We start from the raw sequence: 16,157 nt of genomic DNA, 5'->3' as shown, positions 1-16,157 counted from the left end.
ATTCTATATATGAAGGTGATTTGGCTTACAATTCAACAACAATAAATTTTATAAAATGAAAACACGACAGAATACCCTTGAACTTTTCTACTCTTTTATTTGGCTTTTTTTTCAGTTTCCAATATCATTTCTAGTAACTGCAAATATAGTTCATAGTCGGTCTAATGTTCACATTTGTTAACTTTATTTGTTTTACACATTAAAATAAATTCGATCGGAATTTTAAAAAATTCTTAATTGAATTTTAATTGTAAGCAATCTATTAAAAAATAAAACCTACACGCATAACATATAATAATATAATTTATGAAATGGATTTGTAGGAGATTGACACAAGGTCTGTTCATATGGGTGTATTTTCGAAATGTTTGCTTTGGGATAAGCAGGGCGTGAGTCACCTTTCGTTTTTTAAACGACCTCAATTCTCGTTGGTTTTTCAATTTTTTAAAATAATGTAATAGTTTTATTACAATTATTATCAAAATAGATTTTTTTTTAAATTTACGACAGAGTTATTTTTTGAAAATACTGCCCTTTAGCCCTGCTATTTTTAAAGGTTTCTTGGCCGCAAAGGCTAGCGTTTGTCTTCCCCGGGCACGCAACTCTTATCCGTTGATGAATACTAACAACCCGAAGGAATAAATTAATTGTAAATTAGCCCCCCTTCTTGAAGGGTTACCCGGTCGGAAGAGCAATCTGGGCCGCTGTGGAGACAAAATAGTAATATTATAAATGGAATTTTAAATATTATAAAATTTGTATTGTAAAAAAAAGCAAACAAGACACCGTGTTTTTTAAGCCCAGGCACGGTAAGTAAGGATTGTCCTCACCGTCATGGTATATAAATAATCGCTGGTTGACAACCCCAGGTCTCCTGCTATGATGGTCTTTTTTAACAGAAAAAGATAGTTTATATATGTGTGGTGTTTAGTGACCGTCAATTAATGATTATTTGGGGATCGTGAGATGCGGTCTGGTGTAATGTAGGCTTAGAAAAACATTTTCTTTATCGTGCCAACGTTTCGATTTTTATTGAAATCATCTTCAGGGCTCAAAGTGTTTGTTTTCTGCGTAGATGTGTCATTACTATATGTCGGATTGAGAGTGCTCTCGACACAATAATGACCCCTCTACCCCGAAACACACACTTTGAGCCATGAAGATGTAGATGGGTAATTATTGTGTCGAGAGCACTCTCAATCCGACATATAGTAATGACACATCTACGCAGAAAACAAACACTTTGAGCCCTGAAGATGATCTCAATAAAGATCGAAACGTTGGCACCATAAAGAAAATGTTTTTCTAAATACGTCACACCAGATCGCATATCTCGATCTCTCCAAATAATCATAGTTTATAGTTTTTCAGCTCATGTTTATCAATTAATTATGGTCGATCCACTGTATTTTTTCTTGAAGTAGTAGGTTGGACGTTTTGCTATGGTTTCAACCATTTGTCTGTAATAAACAGACCTCCGGTAGGTCTCATTTTTTTAGAAAGTTTTATGCTAAGTAAGATAGCTTTTTAAATTGTTTTCATAGCTTCAGTCATACATCAAAATTCAAAAAATCGGGAACATTAATTTTTGTACTTTTTAAGAAAACCTCAAATTGAACTATGGAGCCAGGAAATCTTGGGGCGGCGCCCTATAGCATCGACAGCAAATTTTAATAAGCTTTCAATTGGTCACCTTCTACGTCTTCCTCTTTTTCCGACTTCTCAATCTCTTTCGAGTTATTCACGATTTTTAGGTAAAAAACGTGGGTTTTTACGTGCTCATGGAAAAAACCGATCTTTTTTTTATGGAAAAATTCACGCACCCGATTTTCAAAAATGCATAAATTTGGAACCAACAATTTTACTCTCTACAACTTTTCTTCCGAGGACTTTTAAAAAAATGAACAGGGATTCGACAATTCGGAGATGGCGGTCGCTTCATTATCGCTCCATCACAACAAATTTAATGAAAATCTGATTCTTGAGATGGGATGCAGAATGCTTCTGCTGTCGATTGTTTACATCACCATGGAAATTCAACTTTTCCGTCCATTCCACAGGCTTTGTGACAGTTTGGCTTCGAAAACATATTGACACAATAGATTTATGTATAGTAAAGTCGGGAGAGAGAGTGATCGTTATTTTGTGTTTTGCCCAAAAAGCCCGAATAACTCTAAAACGATTCAGAAATCGGGCAGAGGAAGGTGACCAATTGAAAGTATATTAAAATTTCCTATCGATTACCATAGGGCGCCGCTCCAAATTTGATTTCCTCTCTTCACAGCTCAATTTGAAGGTTTCGTAAAAAGTGCAATAATTAACATGTTCCATATTTTTTTTATAAATTTACTGATGAATAACGGAGGCTAGGAAACATTTAAAACAGCCATCGCGTTCAGCGTATAATTTTTAAAAAAAATGAGTCCTTGAGCAGGTCAGATATTTAAAAGACTGAGAAAATATGCATTTTCAAAGTGCCATTTTTTCGTGCAAAAACCAGATGGTCGGTTTTTTTATGGCTGTGTTTAGGCTGTGCATGATGGATGTCTCAGAAATTCATATAATAATTAATACAACTTCAAACCGTGCTTATTCATCCAAACAGCTTCACAAATGTATTTACTCCGTGAAAAAGGACAGGAAAAAATACACGCTGACAACACTTGTTGAACATATGGCTCAATGAAGATTTCAGTTTGCATTTTCAACTGCGGCAGTCGTTTTAGATTTAGCTGTACCAAGAATAAGCCGGGATCAAGCGCATCGAGATGAAAGGACACCCGGCCCAGAAATTAGTGCCAACTGCTTGATTTGTCCTAATTAACGAATCTATTGGTGCTTGTCGTTTATCAAAGGGGACGATTCACAATAGGAACTCGGTCAAATGCTAACTGCATCCCGACAACTGAAGTTTGATCGTCTTACGATTGTCTGACTGGTCTTGTTAGTTTTCTTACCTGACGGTCACAATCTTGAATTTGGTCATATTATTTACATTTAAAATATTCCCAGGTATCACACAAGTTTTGAATGGATCCGTACTTCAATCTCATGTCCAAAGAAACTTCTTGCCACTGTTGTTTCTTAAGAATAAAATAAAACATTTATTTATTAACAGAGCTAGACGGAAAAACATAATGCTTAAAGGACCTAGTTTACTGACATTAGAAGTTTACGAACCATTATCAGTTTCACATTGTTGTTTAATATTTAGGAACTCTGTACAAAGTTGATTCTTGAGTCTAACTAGTCATTTTCATTAAAAAAAGTTGTTCATGACCAAATGTTTTCTAACTTTTCTTTTTTTAATTTAACTATTACTGAAAAGAGACATTTATTCGTGTTGTCAAATTGAACTGGTTTGTCAATTGGCCTTGGTGTCAGACCAAAACACTGGGTTCAAACAATGAAATAACCCAATAGCGTGTGTGGAAAGACAGAAATAGAGGTTGATAAATAGATATTTTGATAGATATACTGATAAATGGTAGATAGATAAGAGAGATATATGAAGAAACAGAGATCGAAAGATTAAATAGTGTAAGAGGGGGAGAAAGACAGCCGAGAGAGTGATTGAGTGAAAAAGACTAGGAAAGAAAGAAAGAGACACGTACAATAAAGTGAAAATAAATCATACAAATCGAAATTCTCAGAGATGGAAATGAGATAGATAAATAGACAGGAAGAGAAAGATAGAAGGAACTGGAAAGAGAGAGAGAGAGAGAGAGAGAGAGAGAGAGAGAGAGAGAGAGAGTGAAAAACAGAGAAAGGTATTAGTAAAAAATAAAAATTCAAAAGAAATAAAACAAGAGGAAAATAAAGTAGACATCGAGAAACAGTCAGAGATGGAAAACAAGATAGATAGGAAGGAAATAGATAGGAAAAGGAAGAAATAATTGAAAAAAAAGATAGAAAAGGAGAATAAGGGCATTAGTAAAACTAAAAAAGACAAGGAACGAGAGAATGCGACGCACACAAAAAGGCGAAAACTAAGGCAGACAAATAGAAACTGTCAGAGATGGAAATAACATAAATAGATAGGAAAAAAAAGAAAGAACTGGAGAGAGAGAGAGAGAGAGAGAGAGAGAGAGAGAGAGAGAGAGAGAGAGAGAGAGCGAGAGTGTGAGAGAGAGTGGCGAAGAGTTATATATACAGAAAATATACACTCAACAACTCAGTTAAATATTAAATACATATTTAAAAGAAAACAGGAACAAATTAATTTAAAAACACTGGCGATCATTACATCACTATATAAATTGAGACGTGCTGGGGTAGAAAACAAGATCTAAAATATAAAATTTCATTAACTGCCACGGTAGTCTTAATTTTGAGGGAGAGTGAGTGATTGAGAGAGATTGATATATATCAAATGTCGACAAGCTGTCGCAAAATCTGAAAAATTCAAATTTATTTAGTTATTTTGTTTAGTGTAACATGAATTTTCAACTGAATACAGACCAATTCGTGTTATCCAAAGCAATTAACATGACAATCGGGTTTGTTAATTGTCCTTGGCGCCGAAACTACAAACACTGAATACCTACGAAAACAATTTTTCAAGAACATCACAGACAAAACATTGTCATGAAATTTGGTCAAATAACAGAATCCTTTTTCTACGGGGACAGGTTCAACGGACAGAAGCCGACCCTTTTGTTTCTTTGTTTTCCAAAATGTTCCTCCTTTCATTGCGACCGCTTACAACTATTTTTAAACGGTTTGTTGCCCTCGTTCTACTCTTCAGAACGCGGCATTCCATCGTTACAAACTTATATTCAAAACCAATAAACAATTTTGATAAAAACACTTACCTTTTTGAAGAAACAACGTCATTAATTTGTCAGACAAGGTTCAGACAATAATGAAGGTGATTAAATATGATCTAATTCAGTACTTAAGGGGAGTAACGACCTCTTCAAAGTCGTCAATATGCACATCTTTTCCAAACTATGCATTTCAGGCATGACAATAAAAATAAATATATGTATTGTGAAAGTAAAAGTAATTTAAAGGAAAAGTAGGTACTAATCTGTAATAAATTTAATATTCAGTTTGCATCTATATTTCCCAAAATAATTAATTTGCCAAACAAAAGGCTGGGATCACTGGTTTTAATTAAAAACATTTTGATGATACACAAAGGCGAAAATTATTGGACACGTATTCCAGCCCTCTTACCGATAGGACACAAACTTTTGTGATATTTTTAGCTTTTATTAATAGGTTTTAGAAAAACATTTTCTTTATAGTGCCAACGTTTCGACCTTTAATGAGATCATCTTCAGGGCTCAAAGTGTTTGTTTTCTGTGTAGATGTATCATTGTTGTGTGTCGTGTTGAGAGTGCCTTCTGTTTGATCTCCACGATGTCCAAATCATCATTAACTAACGGTCACTAAACTCCACACGCTTTTATTAATGAAGAAATTATATAAAAGCTTTAGATTTTAAATCTGTCGGTTCAATCTACATGAGAGGCGAAAAAGTGACCACTCTTAATATTTTTAATTATATTTTAGACAATCCTCCATTGATTATTTTACAACAATATTTGGTCTGTTTTAAAGGATTAGAAACATTTAGGATTAAAACATAGATAAAATCACCCACTTGTGTTTACAATGTTTATAAATCCTTGAATAGTCAATCTCTTCTTTGTTGGTTTTTTCTGTGAAGTTTCTTTCTAACGTTCCGGTGATTTGATGTTTTTTTTAAGTAGGACAATAGTTAACTTTCAGATTTGTTTGAGTGACGGTTTTAAGTGATACAAATTCGGCTAGCATCATAACTTTGTTGGAAAGATGGAAGAAGTCAAGCGTATGTGGTCAGGGTGCTTAACATTCCCAGAAAAATTGCTCAAGAATCTTCCATAGCTACCGAGATACTGGAGGTTGCTCGAGAAGGCATGAATCAGGCCGCGATCGTGTCAAATCTCACAGAGATAGATGATAGTTTTATTGTTTCGAATTTATTCCGTAATCGAAATTCTACCGCTGTTGAGTTCAAGGAACGACTACAACAAGTTCAAATAATGTTAATGACAGTTGACGCACTGTAAGGCGAAGACTTTAAGAAACTGGATTACGTGCCAGAAGGCCGCCACTGGTCCAGAACTCCGGACAGAACCGCTCAGTTAAGTTTCGCAAGAAATCACATTAATTAGTCTGAAGAAAACTGGACTTGGAAAAATCTTGTTTTCGGATAAGTCAAGGTTTTTTTTAGGTCTTCTGATGGTCCACAAAGGGTTTGGAGAAGAATATGAGGAAGATTCCCCGCAACATTTTCACTCCGGAGAAGCTATGTAAGTGGTTGTGTTATGGTTTGGGCAGGCATTTCTATGGAAGGTCGCACTAACTAGCGAGAGTTCCCTAACGCTGCGCGCGAGATTGAAGATGTGTTATCAGTGTTCCTTATATGCCAGTAATTGGCGACTGTCTTATTTTTATGCATGACAATGCAAGGCCCCAACCTAAGATCGTTGGTGACTGCTTGGTACGGGCTTCAATTCAATTTTTAATGTGGCCAGCATGTAGTCCCTCGAACACCTTTGGGACGAGTTGTGAAAGAGGATAAATAGTTGCCCATTGATGCCAAAAAAATTGCAGGAAGTAAGAATGGCTCTGTTGAGGAGGGCTATGAAAATATTTCGGAATCGATGCCTCGTCGAATGCAAGCGGTGATGAACGCAAGAAGAGGAAATACTCCATCCATCAATATTTTCGTTAAAATTGTTTTACTCAATTTCTTTTTTTATTTATTTATTTCATTTTTTTTAAAGGGGCATCTGACAGCTTCGTCATTTCTGCCCGAGTGCATGCGAAATATTGCAACACACATTCAATATGCATTCACACAAATAAATACATTCACACCTATATACATTGCATTCATTCCATTTGGTTGATGGAGTATTCAATATTCTTCCATCGATCTGAATGCAATAACAAACTAATCTAATCGGGGTTCCTGTAAATATTCCACCATCGACCCAAGACACGTATACAGCTCGAGGCGAGATGGGGAATGTAATTATACCATCAGTTCCTCCTCATTCACTCTAATAAATACACGCACTCATACAAAACACGTATTTTACACAATAAAAAATTCCCAATTCCCCTAAAAACCGAAACAGGGAGCCATGAAACTCGCTACCGTGTCCGAAATCCGGTGGTATGCCTACACGCTCTCTGTATGGAGCTAAGGCATGGCCACCCTTGCGTGGGACACATCGAGCAACCTTTCTCTGCATAAGGGGCAGCTGCGCAGGCTTTGGCCCAAAAGCCAGGTGCCCGTGAGTCAACTGCGTATGGCCAATCCTCAATCGGGTGAGGTCTATTGTTTATTTAGCTATATGTTATGTTTTTCTCTAATATAACATATATAGTAAACAACAAAAAATAAAAATTAGAAAAATTGCAAGAATTCACTAAAAAACGAGTGTGGCCACATCTTTTGCTTCTGTGTATTTTATGTTGATTTTTGGACTTCACTCAGCGACTTATATCGTAAACGTTCTGGTAATTAAAAGAATACAGCTTCAATACTTAAAATTGTTGTCAATAAATTATTTGGTAATATAGTCTAGATGTTTAATTACCATTCAAGAGTCCAGCTGGGCCAGAGTATCCAGGCAATTCACAAAACAATACTCGTGTAAAAAACAAAAAGTGACAAATTAGAGAAAGGAGTGAAACCGCCAAAATGGCTGGAAACAGAATCTAGTCTCACAGCATCGGAAGAACGAGAAAATTGTCTTCTCAACAATTCACACTTGCTTTTATCACTCGATAGCCGACTTGGATAACAGCTCCAAACCGCCCTATGCACCCGACAGTACCGGCATCCACAATCATCCGGGCTCTCACTACAGCCATCTAGGTAGCTCGAGAGTCAATAGCAGCACCACGTCAGTCACTAAATTATATAATAGCTTAAGCATAGTGCAGCATTGCAAAACTAAACTAAACAGATTAGAGCAAACTATGGTTATACTTTACTGGGTAGAAGGGAACGAAGAAGCGGATGCCTTTGCAAGGAAAGGGGCTGAACTGATAGGAACCGCTGATATGTCCTGAACTCTTTTGAGGTGCAGGGATCCACAATTCAACGACTATCTTAGTAAAGAAAACATGGCGAAAGAGAAGAAACGATGGAATTCACACTGGAGACAAACAAGCCAATCCTGGCGAGTTTTGGAAGGAAAGAGAATAGAATGCATTAAAGGAAGCAGGAAGAGCCTTCGGATCTTATACTTCATACTTCAGCTTACATGTTTGATGATGCTTAATCATCACGATCCGCCTTCTCGCTTTATTTTGGCATATGGGCCTTTTCACTGAATGTCCGATCGTTTCCTCTCGCCAGCCTCTTTCGTGGTCAAAGCAAATTAGAAGAGCGTTTAATCTTCCCTTCGGAGTCTTTTGTAACACTAGACAATTCAGAGGTAGTTAGGTCTTTGTTGTTAAGGGTGAATTGTGTTATTAAAAGTTAATTGGAAGGTGAGGCGGTTTGTCCGGTCGATATTGGCTTCGACGATCCGTTCACGTTCGATGCCAAGAGTTTTTAATTGTTTAATTAATGCGGATTGCAATTTATTGACGCGTCCCTTCAGTTTTACACAGCTTGTGTAATTATAAGCGTTTCTGTTACTCTTGTAATAATTTAAAACTTGAAAGCATTCTCGTCTTCCTTTTAAATCTTTCGTAGGGCTGCATAATTTCTCTTTATATTTCTGGGAAATTTGTGTGTATTCTTAAGCGTGTTCATCCATTCGTATTTTGCAGGTTGAAGTATAATTAGGACTATTGTGAAACAGATTTATTTTTGTTCGTTTAACTTTTAATTTTCTCTTATGTAAAGATTTTTTATGTACGTTCATTAAACTGGTGAATAAGGATAATATTTTTTCGCCGTGGTTGCTCCTCAATGTATCTTTTGTAACACTTATCTTTTCAACAATTGACCTAATTCCCTCGGTTAAAATGTGCGATCTTACAATTATTATTTTATACTATTGATTTGTTCTTTAAGTCAATGAAAGCTAGAGATATTATTTATAAACAGAATAGTACAAGTTCTGCTTATTCTACAATCGCTAAATGTATTTGACTAGTTGTTTGTTCACTTTTATTAATACGTCGTCACTCCTTGAAAGAATAAGGAGCTTTAAATCCCAAGACATCCTTGGAAAATTGAGTAAAAAACGAAAACTGGATTGTTTTGTTGAAATACAACCGGCAGTTACAAAAAGACAATAATTGTTTTGGCATAAAATTAACATGAAACGTTTTCATATTAGTGTTCTTTATCTTTCGCGTATTTGTGGCTTTGTTTGAAAGTGGGCCGATTTCAAAAGCCTTAAAGTGTTTGTTGGTTAGGACCATCCTTTTAACGATCGCTGATGACTCAATCGAACTTCGCAATGAATTCATTCCTTAAAAATAGAGCTGTTTCAAATCATAGCCTACTCCTATGGTCAATTGCCACATAAGCAACCTTGAAATGACTGTGATGTCGAACGAGTCATAATAATCCGAGCATTCTACCGGCACGAAAACTTGACGTACTGCGTTGTTCCATTCGGCAATTTCGTTTTTTTCTTCAAAAAAATTAAGAATCTGTGCGTTGTAGGCACGATATGAAGTGTGTGGAGGGTATGGCCAACCTGAAACGTCAGGCTTCATTTTTTATTCAACGCTGCAGTTGAAAGGCCGGTGGGCGGATCGACCGTACTTCCCCATTATTTATTTTGCCTTTTTTAAATATTATTTATAATGCTACCTTTTTGCAAACGAAACCATAATATTTCTTTTTTTATTCCAAATAATTTCTTTAAGAATGAATATTCTATAAGTTCTGTGAGAGATCCAGTTTCGGCATTTCGCCATTTACAGCAGTTTATTTTTTGTTTTAAATTATCGATGAGTTGTGTTAATTTAAGTTGGGAATGGCTAGGTTTAATTAAGGTTAGGGACGGTTTAGGTTAGATAGGAATAGAATTAGGGTTCAGTTTAGGGACGTTAGGTTATGTAATGTAGGATTATGGGCAGTGACAAATCAGACTGACATTTGTACTGTTCCTTTGATTTTTTCAAATAAATATTTCCCCTTTTTAATTTATCCATCATCTCTCACTTTTGTTGCTTTATTCTTCTTTACAAATGTTATGTGATAATCTTTTATTTTTTAAAGAACAAAATAGTCTATTAGGCGAGAATGATCCTTGCTTATTTTTTTGTAAGACGGCTTTCAGCATTTTGTCATTTGCAGTAGTTTATTTTATGTTTTAAATTATTAATGAGTTGTGTAAGTTTAGGTTGGGAATGGCTAGGTTTAATTAAGGTTAGGGACGGTTTAGGTTAGGTAGGATTAGAATTAGGGTTCAGTTTAGGGACGTTAGGTTACGTAATGTAGGATTATGGCCAGGGACAAATCAGACTGTCATTTGTACTGTTCCTTTGATTTTTTAAAATAAATATTTCCCCTTTCTAATTTATCCATCATCTCTCACTTTTGTTGCTTTATTCTTCTTTACAAATGTTATAATGTGATAATCTTTTAGTTTTTAAAGAACAAAATAGTCTATTAGGCGAGTAGTCTATGATCTACTGTCTATGATCCTTGCTTATTTTTTTGTAAGATGGCTTTCAGCATTTTGTCATTTGCAGTAGTTTATTTTATATTTTAAATAAATTAATGAAAAATTCAAGCCAGTGTAGATGTAACTGAATCTAACCAGTGTACAAGAATTTTTTCGTGAGAAAATAAGAACATAACTTTTTTCGAAATACCCATTCAAAAGTTGATTATTTGAAATATTGGGAGATTTCTTCATGTGGGCTGCAATATGACGAACCTTTCATTTTGTTATTAACAATTAGTAGAATATAGTATAATATAGAAATACTTTGATTGAACATAAAAAAAATATTTTGCATTGTATAAATTCACTTTTTCACATCCTAAATGTATTTGTTAAATGTAAATAATGTTTTTAAATCCCAGGCCATGAAGATGATCTCAATAAAGAAAATGTTTTTCTGAAACCTACACCACACCAGACCGCATCTCACGATTTCTGAATAATTAACAATTAATTTTGTTTGACTATCCTTGCTGTCAGACATGTATAGACATTTTGCCATCTTCAGTGTGTCTGTCATTTCCGTAAAGTTAGGTTTATTTTATAAGTTATCTTTGGTATGTTTTGAGCTGAATACATAATTTTAAATAGTGTGCCAATTTTTGCATCAATGATTTTGCATTGTTGATAGAGTACGCAAGGGTTTGGTTAGGTTAGGTACGGTTAGGTTAGGTACGGTTAGGGTTGGTTAGGGATAGGATTGGGATTAGGGTTAGAGATACATACCCTTGATTCAAGGTTTTTCAAGGTGGGAACTGTGAGTTTTGCAGGAGAAACTGAACAGGTCTAATTTTTTCATTGTTACTCATTTCACCCTAAAGAAAGAACACAAAGAAAAATGTCGAGAAAATAATTCAAACCTTTTTATACAAGTTTCTTTTATACTTAACAAAACTGCAGGTCCATTACATGAAAAAATCTCAAGTGCCATCACAGAAATAACACAGACCCACTGACAAAATGCAGATATTTGCCTATCAGACCCAGCAAAAATAAGCAGACCAAAATGATATTACATGACTAAATATTTTAACTATGAGAAAACAACATATACAGTTGAGGGATATTTTTTGGAAATCAGACTTTTTCATTTTAACTGTGAACCTAGGCTTCATGAGAATGCAGGCTGTGTACTTTACAAACGCATTTTTTCTATTTAATTCTTATGCAAATCTCTATAGCCATTTAGGCCTTTTAGAATATGCCAGTATCATTTAGGCCCTCATGTTGAAAAGGGCCAGATATAGCCTTCAAATATCTTGTTTTCAAATGAGTGGAAGTAAATTCACATATATACAATCAGCCTGATAGAATTTTTCATTTTATTTAATTAATTAATTTTATTTTTTAAAATGGGGGTTTGTAACAGCAGAGGTCATCTCACCTATCACTGAGCTCTGGTGTTGTTCAAAAAGCCCATCTGTATGTAAAATGTTTGAAACTGGGACCCTTAAAGTGATGAGACACTGTGTCAGTGCTCTAACTCTTGCCTAGGCCCCAATCTGGTAGGATTGAACACTCCTGGAGAGTAGGTTTGTGTGCTCTTACGGAAAGTTTCAAATAATGTAAATTACCTGGAAATATTATATGAAATCATGGTCTTTGTATCCCTGGACACTTGATTCCCTCTCATAAAAATTATTCCATCTCTCAGATGGTGAAGTCCTGCCAAACAAAAGGACATAACGTCCAACTATCTGTTGGGTGTCAGAAACAGTTTAGAATACTTTTGCTTAAAATTATTCTCAAATAAAAGTCCAAGGGCTGTGAATTTTATTATTCTTGTATGGTGGAATATTGAAATTTATGATGGGTGCTTCATTTTACAACTCTCTACCTGCAATTAAGAAGTTCTTCAAGTAGTTCTTAATTAATTAAATATTTAATGTCTATCAACTTGATTTTCTTTAAAAATTCTCATTATTTTGAAACTCTTTGAACTATTTTTTGTTGTTGATACATTTTTAATATACTATTTTTCGTACATGGTATATTATCTTGACTGGTCTGTTTTTTGATTTTCCCATTAGAGTTGTAAAATAAATAAACGTCTTTTCAGATAATTATATTCTGCTAGCTTTAAGAAAACATAAATGGACTTAAAGGATTCATATCCTAGAAACAAATTTAACAATCATCAGCTGAAGTTATAAATATTTTTACTGTTTCAGAAACCATGCCTGACTCACTCAGCAACTATTTCCCAGAGATCAATGATGATTTGACCAAAGTGACTTGGGCGCATGGTGTCAACAGTAGAGAAAAACTGCAAAGAGAATTGAACGGTAAATAATTACCAATAAAGTACTATAAACAGTACTCATTCAAATTTGCTATTTCAGGAAGTGCTATGATGATAGAGGCGGACGTTGTACTCGGAACTTTGATCGGTGACCGAAGCCAGCAATTAATTCCGATTATGGCCCATCCGCCTGAAAACACATCAGACCTCTCACTCGAAATGTTTATAGTCATGTTTTTGGATAGTCAGGCCGCAAAAGGGATGAAGCTAGATTTCAAAAGCAGAGAAGCTTTCTCAGCTTCAGAAAATATTCTTGAAGAACATCTAATCAACACATCTGTAAATTCCTGTTGAAATGTTTATTCTAGCTTAAAAAGTAATGCTATGTTTGTTTTTCAGTACCAGTTTGAATATCCTATATGGCTTAATGCGGATATAATTCGAGGTCCAGTAAATAGCAAGAAGGAACCTGTAGATCCAGATTTCTTCCTTTCAGCCTGTGTCACAAAATTTCCGATTGCAATGCCTTCTGTGGGATGGACTACTGAATATGGCAACGGAATTGATACCGGTCCAATCTCTTTGCTTAACTTTAAACTCATTTAAAGAACAATATAATTGCAATAGTTTCCTTTTATAGGTAGTTACACTCCTGAAATTATATCAGACATGACTGAAGCACTCAACAGAAATTTAGTTGTGAAACCTGTCACATTTGCTGTGCGAGCAGGCCTGGCAGCGCAATCCTACGACGCTCTGACAAACCTAATCGGATCTTCAGTCCCAGGGACAACTCTCACTATATGGTGCAGTTCTCCCAACGATGTAACTGACATGGTTCTACTTAGAAAACTAATTGATGATATAGGTGTTGATAAAGTTTATCTCGACCTCCCTCCTGACATGATGGAGGCGCTTAAATCATCTGCTGGCAACTTGATAGGGAAATGTGCATTAATTGCAGCTACAACGCTCCTGGCACTGGGCAAATATGGTTTACAACAATGAAGCAAATTGTCTTATTGGCCAGCCTGAGTATTTCAATGGTGGATAATTTATGGTAAAATCCACTCAGTGATTTTGTTTAACTAGATTACATGTTAAACATGTTTCAAAATTCTGTTATGAATAAAAAAGAAGAAACGTACTACCTTATTTATCCAAATTTGTTTTTCAAAAATACATTAATGCCATTTCTCATTGAATTTAACAAACTATAAAAGAGTTACCAATTGTACTCACATCACATATAAACAATATTTTTTAACAAGTGAAAAAACTTCTTAAACTAAAACACAGTAAATAAACTTGTAGAAATTAAATCATGAAATAATTTTGTATTAATTATTATTATTATTAAAATTTAGGTTTAATTGTGGATATTAACTTTTTTGCAAGTACCTTAGTTCCCATGTTTCTATTGACCAAAGATAATGAAACTAAGCAATGTGCAGGATTTTCAATTTTTCATGGAAATAGTCTAAACCTAATTTTTTTGTGTAGCATATTTGTATTTTACAAGCCATAAAAAGATTTTTGACGAGTTAAAAATTGTAATAATTGTTTTGAAGATATTGTCATAAATGTTTGTTTTCTACCATCAAATGTAATCGGATCAAGTCTTGTCTGTGTAATACCCTTATTTTTATATTTTTGAAAATAAACAATGTAATTCCTCTTTCGTATTAAAGCTTTATTAGCTTGCCTTATTAATGTAATTGCAATATTAAATAATGAGGCTGTTAGAACTGATTTCTAAGTATTATAACGTAAGTTAGTCTTAGTATGTTCTGCGAATATTAAGTAGCATATCACACAATCATGTTTAACAATAGATATAAAATAGCCATTTGGTGAACAAAGAAATTGGACAAAAAATGAACTTAACATAATTATTTTTTCATGAAGTGCCACGCCTTCTGTAGATAATTTGAAATAATTTAGCTTTCTAAATTATAAAATTAATTAAGGCTTCCATGTAAAAATTGGCTTGAGCTTAGAATGATAAAAAAAAAAAATCTAATTTTGTACATAGTGTAATCGTTAATAACTTTGTATGTGAAATGTAAGGATTCTTTTTTCTAAATATATTATGTTTTCTATTTTCTTGTTTTTATCCCTAAACACTTGAAAGAGTGTTTTAATATGGTCTCCATAAGTTTTTTTTTTGTTTGGTGTATATTAAATATTACATAATATGTAAGTTATTTTCTAATTTAAAGTTAGCAAGGTGTTGAAGGAAACAATTGGCAGAAATGATAAATTGTGGAGTGAGCCTTTTTCAAAAATTGAAACAATTGGAATATTCTTCTGTTATTTTATGGGGGCTACTGGCAATGAAGTCATATCAGTCTCCGATGTACTGGGAGGGACGATGGGGTATTCTATATTATACCATCGCCCCTCTCACTTTATTTACACATTCACACAAACATACAACTACAATGAGCATTTTAGATACATTGATACATTGATATAAACGAACATGGTAAATGTAGATTCTGCCAAGACGCAGAGGAGATACCAACGCACCAATTAATAAACTGAGATGTTACATGTAAATGCTTTGGGTTGTACAACATAACCATAGAAGAAATACAAACAATAACACAGGATACTAAATCATCCGAAATTTTGACATCTACAACTGGTTCCAGCTCCTATGAACTGTACATAATCTTAATGTACATTCTGAATTCTATAGGAAGAAGAGTTTGATTGCAACATGCTGAACCATGAAAAAATACAGAAGAAAGAAAAAAAGGTAGAAACAACCAGTATTTAATTACCAATTTAACTATAAACTTTTTTTAATTGATTTTTTTTAAATTTAAAATTTAATTTACTATTTTTGTCACAGTAAAAAGGATAATTTTTGAAAAGTCTACTAATTTAGACAATGAACTGAATATATCCAAGATCTACACAATTACAATTTCTAGTACATACAGTTTCTGCAATTCATGCCCCTTTCTTTTAACTTCTAATGTTTACAATTTTTACAACTCCTGGCAATTACATTTACATACAAAAATCATAGTAAGTATTGACTATCCTAGATACAACTCTGGACTACAATTACTTCATCTGGTGCAGAAATTTCTCACCAATTCAACTGGTATAGAGAAAACTCCTTATTGCCAAGAAGATTTTTATATGAGGTTGGATAAAAATTCACTCTGTCAATGCAAAGTTATTCTAAAACATTCTCGTTTAAGAATTTTACCTACTTTTTCTGACAGTTCACCAATGTATGTCAAGCAACGAAA

General features: G+C 34.2%; 1 protein-coding gene across 2 annotated transcripts in view; it reads left to right on the top strand.

Moving 5' to 3' along the window:
* LOC106663942 (protein FAM151B) overlaps nt 1-14,991 on the top strand; it is a 48,421-nt gene extending 33,430 nt beyond the window's left edge. For both annotated transcript variants that reach the window (XM_014389197.2, XM_014389199.2), the window contains exons 2-5: nt 12,818-12,931; nt 12,989-13,227; nt 13,288-13,459; nt 13,529-14,991. In XM_014389197.2, the coding sequence (XP_014244683.1) occupies nt 12,818-12,931; nt 12,989-13,227; nt 13,288-13,459; nt 13,529-13,896 (893 nt within the window). In that variant the 3' untranslated portion in view covers nt 13,897-14,991. The remainder of the gene's footprint in view (nt 1-12,817; nt 12,932-12,988; nt 13,228-13,287; nt 13,460-13,528) is intronic.
* Nucleotides 14,992-16,157: the final 1,166 nt, after the last annotated feature.

Source organism: Cimex lectularius, unplaced genomic scaffold, assembly GCF_000648675.2.
Source record: "Cimex lectularius strain Harlan isolate CLEC.00 unplaced genomic scaffold, Clec_2.1 scaffold136, whole genome shotgun sequence".
Taxonomy (NCBI): Eukaryota; Metazoa; Arthropoda; class Insecta; order Hemiptera; family Cimicidae; genus Cimex; species Cimex lectularius.
This window is presented reverse-complemented; position numbering and strand designations above follow the sequence as displayed.